The sequence below is a fragment of the Oryzias latipes genome, chromosome 17 (assembly GCF_002234675.1).
Source record: "Oryzias latipes chromosome 17, ASM223467v1".
Lineage (NCBI taxonomy): Eukaryota > Metazoa > Chordata > Actinopteri > Beloniformes > Adrianichthyidae > Oryzias > Oryzias latipes.
In genome coordinates, this window is record NC_019875.2 from 20,874,453 (window position 1) to 20,888,348 (window position 13,896).

The 13,896-nt window shown below is 43.0% G+C and overlaps 1 protein-coding gene and 1 long non-coding RNA gene across 2 annotated transcripts in view; both read right to left on the bottom strand.

Moving 5' to 3' along the window:
- The window catches only part of tox (thymocyte selection associated high mobility group box), a 50,133-nt gene extending 44,640 nt beyond the window's left edge, over nt 1-5,493 (bottom strand). The window contains exon 1 of the mRNA XM_011486632.3: nt 4,895-5,493. Within this exon, the coding sequence (XP_011484934.1) occupies nt 4,895-4,999 (105 nt within the window). The 5' untranslated portion in view covers nt 5,000-5,493. The remainder of the gene's footprint in view (nt 1-4,894) is intronic.
- Nucleotides 5,494-11,842: 6,349 nt separating this feature from the next.
- LOC111949105 lies at nt 11,843-13,006 on the bottom strand. Its single transcript, XR_002875148.1, has 2 exons — nt 12,261-13,006; nt 11,843-12,182 (listed from the first exon to the last, which is right to left on the bottom strand). It is a non-coding gene; the product is annotated as an uncharacterized LOC111949105 (long non-coding RNA).
- Between the last annotated feature and the right edge of the window lie 890 nt (nt 13,007-13,896).

Genomic DNA, 13,896 nt, shown 5'->3' on the forward strand with positions numbered 1-13,896 from the left:
CTTTAAAATAATCCAACCAGTAAATATCTCCATCCCTTTGATTTTCTTTAGTGTTGCACAAACTATTAATCCTATAGTATTTATGATAAACAAATCCCACCATTAGTAACTGTGGGTAGTTTGGCGCTGAAATGAAAAACATCATAGTCCTCCTTTGTTTTTGTCTCTGCCCTGCTTCCTACTTTCTTCCTCTACTTCCTGCCTCCTTTTCCAGCATTGTCTGTGTTCCTCCACACAGTAATATGATCTCGTCTATCAGGCCGACAGAACCCTGAATCAAAAGAAACACAGACAGAAATATATAGTACAAACCTTTGTGGCCCCACCCCCACTTTTCCCCTCTCTCTTTCTCTTTTTCTCTCTGTCACTCTTCCTCTCATCTATTTCATCCCTACCCCCAACAACCCCGTCTATTGCTCTTCAGTCCCTACCCCCAACCACATAGCGCACTCTCTCCACATCACCAGCATCGCGTTTCTCCTTACTTCCTTTTCTTTCTGAAAGTGCATGGTAGCTGCTACACGGTACCATTCTGTCTGGACCAGTGGTGGTTCGAGCTGCAGGGACTCTGCTCGAGCAATATAATAAAGCAGTAAGATATCAAATGACTTTAACCTAACTAATCCATCCTGACATTCTTTTCAGTTCCAATCACTGTGTCAGTCAGAGAGGGCAAAAAAAGAAGAAAAAAAGCTTGAAATAAATCATTTGTTACGTGTTAATTCCCAGCAGATGGTTTGCTTAACTGAAACATCTGTGAAGTTGTGTTTAGATGGTGTTTTTGAAGACTTGAGGGAGACTGGATGAACCATCAGTCTCCCTCTGTTAGTCACAGGTTCACCGTCAGCCAAATCAGAGCAGTGGGGCAGAGCCAGTTAGTACAGTCAGAGTCAGCAAAGGCATCCTCTCAGATGTGAAGAGCCGTCAAACCTTTTCTTTTTCTTTTCTCCTCTTCAATTATGAATCGGATGCCGAAGCATCAACCAAACAATCTTTTGAGCCACTGTACTGATTCCTGCCTAAAATACGCTTTCATCATGGGTTGGAAAGCATTCTGAAGTAGTAATTGCAGTAAACTCACTTATTTGATCTCTGTTAATGAGAATTTAGCATTTATGCACATTTACACATCACTTGTGCTGCAGAGCTAAAAAAAAATTACTTTTTTTCTGTCTTTTGTTTGTACATCCACTGCAGATCATTTTTCATTTTACTGCTGAGCATAAATCACATTTTTGAAGCTTTCTTCAGACGTTCTCTCAAGTGGCAAAAATGAAAAGAGGCGTGTTGACGTCGTATTGTTAATGACATTTTTTTTTGAAGGCATTCAAAATATTCCAGGCTGCTCTGGGTATTGAAATGAAACAACAATTTAGAACAACAGCTAAAATGTATTTTATCCTTTTCTATCTGGAACGAGGCTGCTGTTACTCTTTGATAAAATAAAACTGCTCTAGCTTGATAGCATGTTGAAAAACACTCACAGCAGAGGAACAGGGCTGATCGTTCCCTCTAACTACAAACTGTTTCATTCAACACTTTCTTAGTGTTGACTGTTAAAGTAACTACTGGAAAAGGATAAAGACAAATATATTTGAAAGAGACAGCCTAACCTTTTCAGGAAAGCAACTGTGCCTCCACAGTGAATTTTAAAAGCACCATATTGTAAAAAATACGGATCTTGAATGAAGCTCGTGTCTGTATAAAAGGTCAAAGAAGCAGGCGTTTTTCCATATGGCAAATTTAAAACAGGACTGATACACCTTCATTAAGATTCAACACCTTTTTGAAACTACAGAGATGGAAAGCAGATCGAATGCCACGTTCACACTGGATTCAGAAACGCGTTTAAGTGACCACTTCCAATGAAAAGTCAATGTAAATGCATGTATATGCGCGTTCCGGGGTTTCGCCTTAAAAACTCTTGCGTTCACGTGTCACTACGCAAGTTTTTATGTCAGTTTTCAAGCTCCATGTACAAAATGTGTGGCCACTGAACGCATGTTGATAGTAAAACCAGTTGAACTTGAATCAGGGACTCTGCTTTGGTAGTGACGTATGGGGATGCGTCTTTTTGAATGCAGGGAAATGCCAACAGTTTGAAAATTGATCATGGAGGAAAAGTTAAAATTTGCAGTTTGTGCCCTGTTGGAATTCTATGACACCAAATCACCCATTTGTCAGAATAGAGCTGTGAAAAAAAGGCAAGAATTGCCAAATTTGAAACCACTTCGACGTTTTGCACTTACTCTTCCAAATGAGCACATGCGCTAGAATCAGGTAGCGACAGTCCAGTAAAAACACCAATTGCTAAACGAATGTTCAAGAGTCCACGTTTGGTGTGTTCTGGATTGCAAATCACCATCGAATGCTTGGTGTGTTGTAGCAATGTTGTCATTGTAAAATTCTTCTCTGCTGGTGTTGTTTGGTGTTGTCGATGGTTGCTACATTAAATTGTTCCCTCGTTTATTGTGGAGGTCACGTTATAAAATTAACCCACAGTAGCTAAAATCTGCAAGGCAGAATTAAGGATGTTTTGAGGTTGTAAAACCCCTCACTAAACACTTCATCCACTTTTCTCTGAGAGTCATTAAGATTTTACCACTTTTCCTCTTTTTCTAAGCTCTTAAAGTTGAAAACTTCGTAAAAAAAAAAGTAATAATAATAAGTCTAGTATGATAGAATAAAAAAAAACAAAGATCTGCTCACGAACAAAGATTTATGCAAGGCAAACTGAACACGTTCTGTACTGGAGACACAGAAGATTGATTGACAAGGTCAACAGCCAATCAGATCACAAAATGTGACCCACAATTTAGCAAAGGATCACTGGATGGACCCTTTCAAGCAAACTATGTTGTAGTTTTAAGCATGAACAGTAGGTGTCACTACTGAGAGAATAAAAGTACAAATAATAATTATTCCAAAAAGAGAACAAAAAATTGACTTAATATCATATCATAAAAAGGTTTATATAAGCCAGTTGCATTTCATCAAAAAAACCATAAGGTGGCTTGTTTACACATCTAGGTCAGTGACCATTCAACTTTACAACAGAAATGAATTTACATTCTGCTTTCAAAAGTTTCGAGTTTGTGTTAGATTTACATTGCTGACAGCTTATCCAGAGTTGAATTATTTAACTGTCATAATTTTAAATTTAACCTTAAATTAGTGTGAGTGTTCTTTTGATTTACAGATGAAGTCCACAAGTGAGACTCAAGGACAACCTTAGTTAGAGTGTTCAAACAACTTCCAGGCTTTTCTGTCACACCTTGATCATCCTTGTCATTAGGGGAGGCCACAGAGAATCATCCACCTCCATCTAATCTTAATTATATGCCCATTAAAAAAGGTTAGATTATAGTAATCTGCAAACAGATAAAAAAAAAAGTTTTATATCACAGATATGGAAACTATATCTTTGCTTTGTTTGTTATTGAAGCAAGAATCAATGTATGCGTTTGTTTGTTTTTTATTATGTATGTTTTTTGTAACTTTCTTGGTTTTGAATGTGTTGTACGGATAACTAAACATCCACCTTACACAAAGGTGTTCTTGTCTGTCAATCAAATTATTTGAACAGGAAACAAAGGGCAACGAAATGCTCCAACTCAGTGGGTATTGAAACACAAACTTGACACACGGCAGCATAAAGCAATCGTAGAATGACCAGCGCAACATTTGAGTTTGCATCGTGCCAACAAGAGCAGCCGTGACAAGAATGTAGAAAAAGACCTAGCATCACGTCATCCTTTAAACTGAAGCAATGTATTTAGACTTTTATCTGTACTCAAGTTAATAGAAAGCAATGACAAAGAGTTGGGGTCAACAAAGCAGTCTTACTTATGGTAGAGATCCAGGAGTGGGACCCAGTGGGATCACAGACCAGCTTCAGGTAGTCCCCAAAGAAAAATGTATTTTAATACCAACCCTGATCTGGTTACTACTTCTACCTCACTCTTCAGTCAGAACATCTCTTTTCCTAGTCTTTCAATGTTCTGCTGCTAATCTGTCATACAAATACTCCAAACCTATCTCCATTTTGCATTACACATAGCTACATAATTTTAAGTGTACAATAGAGAGAGCCTTCAAAATGGTTGTGTGCAGTCTGTAACCACTCTGCAGTTTAGTTTCTATTCATAAATATATGTTCATAATCGCACACTGTAAAAATAAACATGTTCAATTATACAGCCGAGAGACTGAAGAGAGGTTAATAATCTGTTGTTAACGCTTCTGGCTGCACTTATCAGCCCAACCTAATTAAATAATTAAGCAATTCATCACTGTCAAGTGAACATGGTCTTGATATTTCTGTACCTCTCACTACTCAGACTCTTGGAGCATCCCCATGGCCAGATTGGGTAGATAATTATATATATTATACATTTAAAAAAAATCAGAGGAGTGTTGTCAGTTCATAGCAAGACAGTGGATCTTTCTCTGGAAAGAAGACAACAGTCTTCCTAAAACAAATTGCTTTGAGTATAACAAGGAATTCTGAGATTTTTTATTTTAAATTATTCTATTACAAAGAATTGATCTGAGTCGTTCTAATTCCCTTTTACTTGCCATCTCTAAGATCCTTGCGACCACATCTTTTCTACTTTGACTATTTCAGAAAGTAATTATCAGTAATTACCAGTGGTGAAGTTTTAATTATGGGTGTCATGACATCACTGACAGAACACACCAGTGGAAGCTGACAAATCAGCCAATGAGAGAAGTGAGCAACACTAAAATGTAGTTACCTTTGTTAGCTGCGTTAATTAACTGGGACCCCCCAAAAAAAGGCAATTAATTGCCTCTTAACGTTCACTCAAAATACCAGAAAGAATGCACAAGGAAAGTAGAAAACAAAGACTGAAAAGAGACTTTCCCTCCTTACCTTGTTAGTTGAAAAGCCCGGCTCAGGGTAGGAGAACTGCCCCATCCTGGTGTGATCAGAAGCGGCTAAAGACTGAGGAGGAGGCGGGTAAACGGTTACATCCATGGTTGAAAGTACATCCACCGTCTTCGTGTACTTCTTGATTTATTTTTCTCTTGGTATATACTATCAAACTTAAGAAGTTGGAGGGGATGAAAAGTAGTTTCGTATGGACAACATAGATAAACTTCAGTCTGATGAAATTAGCTTTTTTGCCCTTAATAATTTAAGGTGTGAAGCAGGTAGATTGACGATAAGCCTAAAGTTTAGGTTCGCTCTCTGACTACACGCAGCTTTTTTTAACGGCCGGTAACTGCCACTCTTGGGAGACAAAGTTTCGGGGGAAAAACGAACTAGAGTCTATGAAACAAATGTCGAAGTCAACTGTTTCACAAAAAGAGCTGTTTTCCCTCCTTTTTTGTAGCGGTAGGTATCCAGTTGCGGTGTGTGTATCGGACGGGGACGCCGCTGAACTGCTACTACTCTCTCTGTGTATGTCTGTCTGTCTGTCGCCGGCTGGAACTAGAAGCCGCTCTGCCGCTGCGCGCGAGGCGCGAGCCCGCTGCTGCGGAGTCTCGCGGAACAAGCTCGCGAGAATCTCTTCCCTCCCAAAATAAAAGACCACTTTAGTTGGACGAAAATTAAGTTTTCAGGACAGAGAAAAACAAACGAACAGATTTTAAATGTACACGGCCCACCCCAAAAAAACATTTAAGACATGCATTCTGCAATGCTCGTATGGTTTTTTTCTTTATCTTTGTAGAATTGAAAAATATCACTTCACTGTATTTTATTTTGGTAAGAAAACATCATCCTTCAATGCTCACTTTGTGCTCCACCTACAGGAGGACATCATATGAAGCTCCAATTTTCATGAAACAGAAGTTTTTTATTAGGTCAAATTGGGATCAGCTTAAACGTAATGAAAAACCAAATCGTACATTTGAAAAAAAGTAAATTGAAAAAAAGTTTAAAACTCGAATGTGTGTACTTTAAAGTTTAAAATTGTTTTCACGTTTTCAGATTTTTAAAAAAATGTACAATCTATGCTTTTCAAATTTAAAATATTGTTTATTAGTTCATGAAAAGCTGATCCTGATTTGACCCATAAGGTTTAACTGCTTTTAATGTATGAAAAATACAATAAAACTGAACAGATTGACATTCAGTAACTGTAAAACGTTGTGCACTTTTTTATTTGACCTTATGCTGTAAAAATAAATTAATCATCAAAAAAACACACACATTCTTCCCTTGTTGTAAATGTTTAGAAATATTAGCAAACAAACAAAATATTAGCAACTGATGTCTTTGGTGTTTTTAAACATGTTCTTATGGCATTTTTCTTATGATGGAGGATGTATATGAAGAAAATTGAGGTAAAAATTGCAGAATGGAGTATTTATTCATTGCAAATCAGAAGAAGATGAAAAATGCTGTTGGAAAAAGATTGTAGGTGTAACACAGAAGCTACTACGACAAGCCACAAGCTCCCTGCTGCACTCCATTCCAATGCATCCACTTGAAGACGACTAGCTACCTCTCGCCCACAACTCAAAAGGAAATTTCTAAGGAACTACTACAGCTGAGCAGAAACTATATCCTTGAAAACAACAATGCCTTAAAAGAGCATAATTATAAGTAAAAGACAACTGGGAACACTTTTCCAATAGATGAAAAGATGATCAGAGTGGAATTTTAAAATATTTCAGAACCACGTCTCTGAAGTTTGAACCAACAGTCCAGTGTATTAGAATGGAAGTCATATTTAAGTGAGTATAACAGGGGTTTTCTCTCTAATACTAAAATAATCTGTGCTCTGGCTCACAAGGCAGGAGAGTGATACAAATCCTGAAACCAAAGAATGGTTAAATAAAACACTATTCATGTCATGGCTCGCTAACTTGGCGGACCCAGTTGCTGGAACCCGAAGGAGGACAGGAGGTGAATGGAAGTAAGTAAGTAAGTTTAATAGTTCCAGAAAGGTGACATAGTATGCTGTGGCAGGAGGGCGGCGAAGCTGGAGGGACGTCGAAGTTCCGAAGCGAGACGTGGAAGTGCGGCTGCGGCCCCCGACGTGGTTTCGGCTCGGCTGTGGCTCTTGGCGTGGCTTCGGCTCGGCTGTGGCTCTTGGCGTGGCTTCGGCTCGGCTGTGGCTCTTTGGCTTGGCTGGAGGTTCGGCTATGGCTCTGGACGTGACTGAGACTCCGTGACTAGGTAGGTGGCTTCTGGTGATGTTCTGCTCGGTTGTCTCTTGATTCGAGGTGTCCACTCGTGGGCATGAAGGTCCTGGAGACAGGAAAACGTACGTGAGGCATGGACGAGATACTAGACATGAAAAGACAGAGAGGAAGACCAGACTAGCACCATCAGGGGTAACGATCTGGCGATGAATCCTGGTCTTGAGGCTCCTTAAGTAGGTCGGTGAGGTGATGAGATGAGTGGACGCAGCTGGGATGAATCAGAGGCCAAGCAGAGAGGGGAGGGGGAAGGAACCTGACAGAGGCACCATGACAGTACCCCCCCCTCAACGACCGCCTCCAGGCGGTCCAGGGCGGCGATCAGGATGGGCCCGGAAGAAATCCTCGATGAGGGACGGGTCCAGGATGAGAGAGCGCGAGATCCAAGACCGCTCCTCAGGACCGTAACCCTCCCAGTCAACCAGGAACTGGTGCCCGCGACCCCGACGCCGGACGTCCAGAATCCGGCTAACCGTGAAGGCGGGGGCGCCGTCGATGACCCGGGCGGGTGGTGGGGAAGCGGACGGCGGGCACAGAGGACTGTCCTGAACAGGTTTGATCTGGGAGATGTGGAAAGAGGGGTGTACCTTGAGCGCTCGCGGAAGGCGAAGGCGGACACAGGTAGGATTAATGATCCGTTCAATAGTGTAGGGTCCGATGAACCGTGGAGCCAGCTTTCGGGAGTGGGCTTGAATGGGTATGTTGCGCGTAGAGAGCCATACCCTCTGACCAGGCTGGTAAGTGGGTCCCACCACCCTGTGTCGATTGGCGATGCGGCAGTTGCTCTCCTTGGTGCGGAGGAGAGCATCCTTGGTTTGGCACCAGACGCGTTGGCAACGCTGGAGATGTTGCTGGACCGAAGGCACCGCCAAATCGAATTCCTGGGACGGAAACAGAGGTGGTGAGTACCCAAGAGCGGCCTCAAAAGGTGACACCCCAGTAGCAGAGGAAGGATGCGTGTTATGAGCATACTCTATCCACACTAAATACTGGGACCAGTCCTTCTCATTCTGTGCCGCCAGGCAACGTAGAGCTGCCTCCAGTTCCTGGTTGGCCCTCTCCGCTTGGCCGTTGGACTGGGGGTGATATCCGGAGGTGAGGCTGACCGTGGCCCCCAAGGCGGAGCAGAAAGCCTTCCAGACTTGGGAGATGAACTGAGGGCCACGGTCGGAAACAATGTCCAATGGAATGCCATGATGCCGAAAGACCTGGTCAACCAAAACTTGAGCAGTCTCTGTAGCTGAGGGTAACTGGGACAGAGGAATAAAGTGTGCCATTTTGGAGAAACGATCTATGACGGTGAGGATGACGGAATTACCCTGGGAGGGAGGTAAACCAGTGACAAAGTCCAAGGCGATATGGGACCAGGGACGACTGGGGATAGGAAGGGGTTGCAACAATCCAGCAGGAGCGGAATGGGAAGCCTTAGAGCGGGCGCAGGTGGTACAGGCAGCCACAAACTCACGGACATCCTTCTCCATGGAAGGCCAGAAAAATCTTCTGCGGAGGAGATTGAGTGTTCTTCGTACGCCGCCATGACAGGATACTCGAGAGGTGTGCCCCCAGGAAATGACGTCGGACCTGAGGTTGGTGGGTACAAACAGGGTACCGTTAGGACATGGGGGATGATCGGGTTCCTCACCTTGAGCTTGGAGGACTCGATTTTCAATATCCCAGGTGAGGGCGCCCACTATACAGGTGGATGGGATGATGGTGGTAGTGGTGTTTTCCGTGGAGCAATATTTCCGGGAGAGGGCGTCGGGCTTGATATTCCGGGTTCCGGGTCGATAGGTGATGGTAAAACGGAATCTATCAAAGAACAAACACCACCGAGCCTGCCGTGAGTTAAGCCTTTTAGCCGTTCTCAAGTAAGCCAGATTCTTATGATCAGTCCAGACGATGAAAGGTTGTTCTGCCCCCTCCAGCCAGTGCCGCCACTCCTCCAGAGCCAGTTTAATAGCCAGCAGTTCGCGGTTTCCCACGTCGTAGTTCTTTTCTGCTGGTGACAATTTCTTAGAGAAAAAAGCACAGGGTTTAAGTTTACCTGACTTTTGCTCCTTCTGGGACAGGACGGCTCCCACCCCGGAATCGGAGGCATCCACCTCAACTATAAACTGGCGTGAGGGGTCGGGTTGAATCAATATGGGAGCAGTGACAAATAGTTCTTTAAGATGATCAAAAGCCCGTTGAGCCTCAGGGGTCCACTGAAAGTTGAGGTTAGTGGAAGTCAGGCGGGTGAGAGGAGCAGCTATGCTGCTGTAATTTCTGATAAATCGTCTATAGAAATTGGCAAACCCAAGGAATTGCTGTAGTTTCTTCCGATTGTTAGGGGGCTCCCATTTAGATACTGCCTCAAGCTTGGAGGGATCGGGTCGTATACGACCAGCCTCAATGATGTACCCCAAAAACTGGACGGTTGCCACATGAAACTCACATTTTTCTGTTTTGACAAACAGTTGGTTTTCCAATAATCTAGTGAGTACCTGACGAACATGTTGCTCATGCTGAGTTTGGTTGCTGGAATAGATGAGAATGTCGTCCAAATAGACGAAAACAAACCGGTTCAGGAAGTCTCTGAGGACGTCATTCACGAGTCTCTGGAAGACGGCAGGGGCATTCGTCAACCCAAAGGGCATAACAAGGTACTCATAGTGCCCTAGAGGCGTTGTGAATGCCGTCTTCCACTCGTCTCCTTCCTTGACACGTACCAAGTGATAGGCGTTGCGCAGATCCAGTTTGGTGAAGATGCGTGCGTCCTGAACAGAATCAAATACGGAGGTGATTAGAGGCAGGGAGTATTTATCCTTGATAGTTATTTGGTTGAGTTCCCGATAATCAATACAGGGACGGAGAGATTTATCCTTCTTTTCCACAAAGAAGAAGCCTGCTCCAACTGGGGAGGAGGAGGGACGGATATGACCCAGGGAGAGCGCCTCCTGGATGTAGCTCTCCATTGAAAGTTTTTCAGGTCCGGAAAGGTTGAATAATCTCCCCTTAGGTAGTGTGGAGCCGGGCACAAGGTTAATAGCACAATCGTAGGGACGGTGGGGGGGTAGTGTGTTAGCTTTAGTCTTACAGAAGACATCTTGAAGGTCATGATAACATGCAGGGATCTTTTCTAAATCAACCTTACTTGACTGCACAGTGGAATGATGGTGAGCGGTGGGTATAGCGGACGAAAGACAGTTAGCCAGACAATAGGCACTCCAGTTAGTGATTTGACCTAGGCACCAATTGAACTGAGGGTTATGACGTTTAAGCCATGAAAAGCCTAAGACAATAGGAGTGTGAGTAGATTGAGTAATAAAAAATTGTATAGTTTCCCGGTGGTTGCCGGACGAAAGCAGTTGAACAGGTTTGGTGCGATGCGTTATCCTGGAGAGGTGTTGACCTCCTAGGCCAGAGGCTTCAATGGGGGTATCCAAAGGTTCTGTGGGAAGGCAGAGTTTGTTAACCAGATCATGATCTATCAGGCTCTGTTCTGCTCCGGAATCAATAAGGGCCTTGGAACAATGAATTTCGTTCTTACAAACAATCTTGACCGGGATGTAAAGAAAACTCAAGGTACAATGAGTGATAGCTTCTTCCCCCCGCGACCTGTCGCTTAGCGGAGGGGTTCGGGTGTTTAAACGCAAAGGGCACTGAGAGACTAAATGTCCTTGAGCCCCGCAATAGAAACATGAACCCTCATCCCTGCGTCGTTGTCGCTCCTCTGCTGACAATGTGGAATGACCTATTCGCATAGGTTCCTCCGGTGTTTTGGAGGTTGTATTTAAATTTGTTCTGGGAGACGACAGGAAAGTGGTGGTAGATTTTTTTGTGTTCAGTGGACGTTCGTTTTGACGTTCTCTGAGCCGAATGTCGGATCTGAGAGCTGCTGTGACGAGATCTTCAAAAGTATTAGCTTCAGGTTGGGTACACAAATGATCTTTTATGGACTCGTTCAGTGACTGATAAAAGATGCCTTTTAGCGCCAAGTCTGGCCAGCCAGCTTCAACTGCCAGGATACGAAAATCTATGATGTGTTCACTGACAGTTCGGTTACGTTGTTTCAAATTTATGAGGCGTTTTGTAGCCTCCTCCTGTTTTCTGGGCTGATCAAAAATCAGACGAAACTCTGTTAGGAAACGGTCATAACTAAGGTGAGAGAAGGGATTAGCCGAGATAAAGGCTTGGGCCCACTGTAGGGCTTTGTTTCTAAGTGAATTAATGACAAGAGTGATTTTGCTGAGGTCCGTGTGATAGTACCTGGGGGCTTGCTGAAATATGAGTTCACATTGCAATAGGAAACCGCCGCAGGCTTCGACGTCACCTAGAAACAGTTCCGGTTGTAGCCGGAAGTTCTCCGGTAGGTCGGCTGAACCGGAAGCGGAAGCGGAGATGTTGCTGGAAGACGGTAAGGCTAAACCTGTAGCAGACTTAGCATGTTGTCCGGTTAATTCAATCAGAGTTTGTGTCATACCGTCTAGTTTGCGAAATAAGTCCTGCTGAACTGATGCCATCTGGGATAGAGCGTCAGCTTGATGTCCTAGCAAGATTCCCTGCTGGGTTACGGCGAGGCGAAGTCCCTCCGGGTCAGCTGGGTCGGGTGTCTGGCCAGATCGTTCTGTCATGGCTCGCTAACTTGGCGGACCCAGTTGCTGGAACCCGAAGGAGGACAGGAGGTGAATGGAAGTAAGTAAGTAAGTTTAATAGTTCCAGAAAGGTGACATAGTATGCTGTGGCAGGAGGGCGGCGAAGCTGGAGGGACGTCGAAGTTCCGAAGCGAGACGTGGAAGTGCGGCTGCGGCCCCCGACGTGGTTTCGGCTCGGCTGTGGCTCTTGGCGTGGCTTCGGCTCGGCTGTGGCTCTTGGCGTGGCTTCGGCTCGGCTGTGGCTCTTTGGCTTGGCTGGAGGTTCGGCTATGGCTCTGGACGTGACTGAGACTCCGTGACTAGGTAGGTGGCTTCTGGTGATGTTCTGCTCGGTTGTCTCTTGATTCGAGGTGTCCACTCGTGGGCATGAAGGTCCTGGAGACAGGAAAACGTACGTGAGGCATGGACGAGATACTAGACATGAAAAGACAGAGAGGAAGACCAGACTAGCACCATCAGGGGTAACGATCTGGCGATGAATCCTGGTCTTGAGGCTCCTTAAGTAGGTCGGTGAGGTGATGAGATGAGTGGACGCAGCTGGGATGAATCAGAGGCCAAGCAGAGAGGGGAGGGGGAAGGAACCTGACAGAGGCACCATGACAATTCATTTGGTTTTTGGGATTACTTTTGTTTTACATGAACAAAGTAAGTGAAAGTCATCCAGATTTAAAGAGAGAAGACATTAATTTACAATATGGGAAACATTTGGAAAAACTGATTATAATTTAGGTCAGTTTTGCTGGGAAATATAATAAAATATAAAGAATTCACCCACTTCACTCATCATAGTACTGAAAAGTAGAAACAGTATACTGTTTCCTAATTGTTAGTTTTCATGTCACCTGACCCGATGTACACGGCTCAGACAGATCTTCACTGTGGCTTTTTTTTTTTAATACACTGAATCCACTTAGGTTGTGGTCATTCCACACATACCATAACCTAACAAGGTCCTGCAGAAAGGAAATTTCCCAGATGTGAAAAAAATGTACCGTACTTGTTTGTGCTTATAGAAACAGCAATGTGTCAAATTCAGCTTATTTGCTCAAGGTGTGACCTTATTAGAAGCAGTTGTGCATTACTCTAAATGTACAATCTTATTTATTTTTGTTGAATTGTGTACATGTGTTTGTTTGACTGTACATAGTCAGGATTTGGCTCAAGTTTCAGAGCTTACATTTAAACAGACAATTTTACATCCCCACAATTTTTTTTTTTAAAGATAATGTTTCTTACGAAACCGTTTTGCAATATTATCTAATAAATCAAGAAATGTGGGAACATTTAGTGGATAAAGTGATCATTAATTTAGTCATTCATTTAACCTCAACTTTCACTTTGGGGAAATCTTTTTAAAATCTTTAACGTATAAAGCAATTAAAAGATTTACTGTGCAAAAACAAACAAACATCTATTTAGACTGTAATTTGTAATTAATGTGAAAAACAGAGTGGGTGGGAGGTTGTGCTCTTAACAAATGTGATGTACACTTCTGCGGTTTAATTTTTACAGAGACAAGGTTCTGGTTGTGGGCTGGGTTCTATCTGGGAGAAATGTGTATATTCTACTCTTATATGGGTGGGTTTTCTTTGCACACACCTTCCACTGTCCAGAAAATTTGCTTTGGTGGTGCTATTTTGATTGGTGATTCTAAACTGCCTCTGAGGAATGGGAGGCTTCGGAGCCACATGTAGCACTTTTATCCCCCCATTTTGGCTGTTTGGCTTAAAGGAAAGTGCTAACAATTTGAATAAATATTGAATTGGTTTAAGTTAGGCTCATAGTCTAATCTGTGCTACACAACAGCATCTAGTTATTTTCATAACAATAGAAGATGCCATGTTTGACTTGATTTGTTTCCATTTTTAATTCCAGTAAACTGCTGCAGCATTAGGAGCTGATTTGACACTTTATTTTGAAAGAAAATTGTCTTTGCTTCTGTCAAAAGTAAAGAAGCTACAGGTTTTGTTTATAGAAAAATATAACATTTTTATAATTCAATTATTTTAAACATTTAAAAACTACATTTTATAAATGGCCATATAAATATATATATAAAGTCTATTTTTCTAAAAGGTTAAGAGCGACT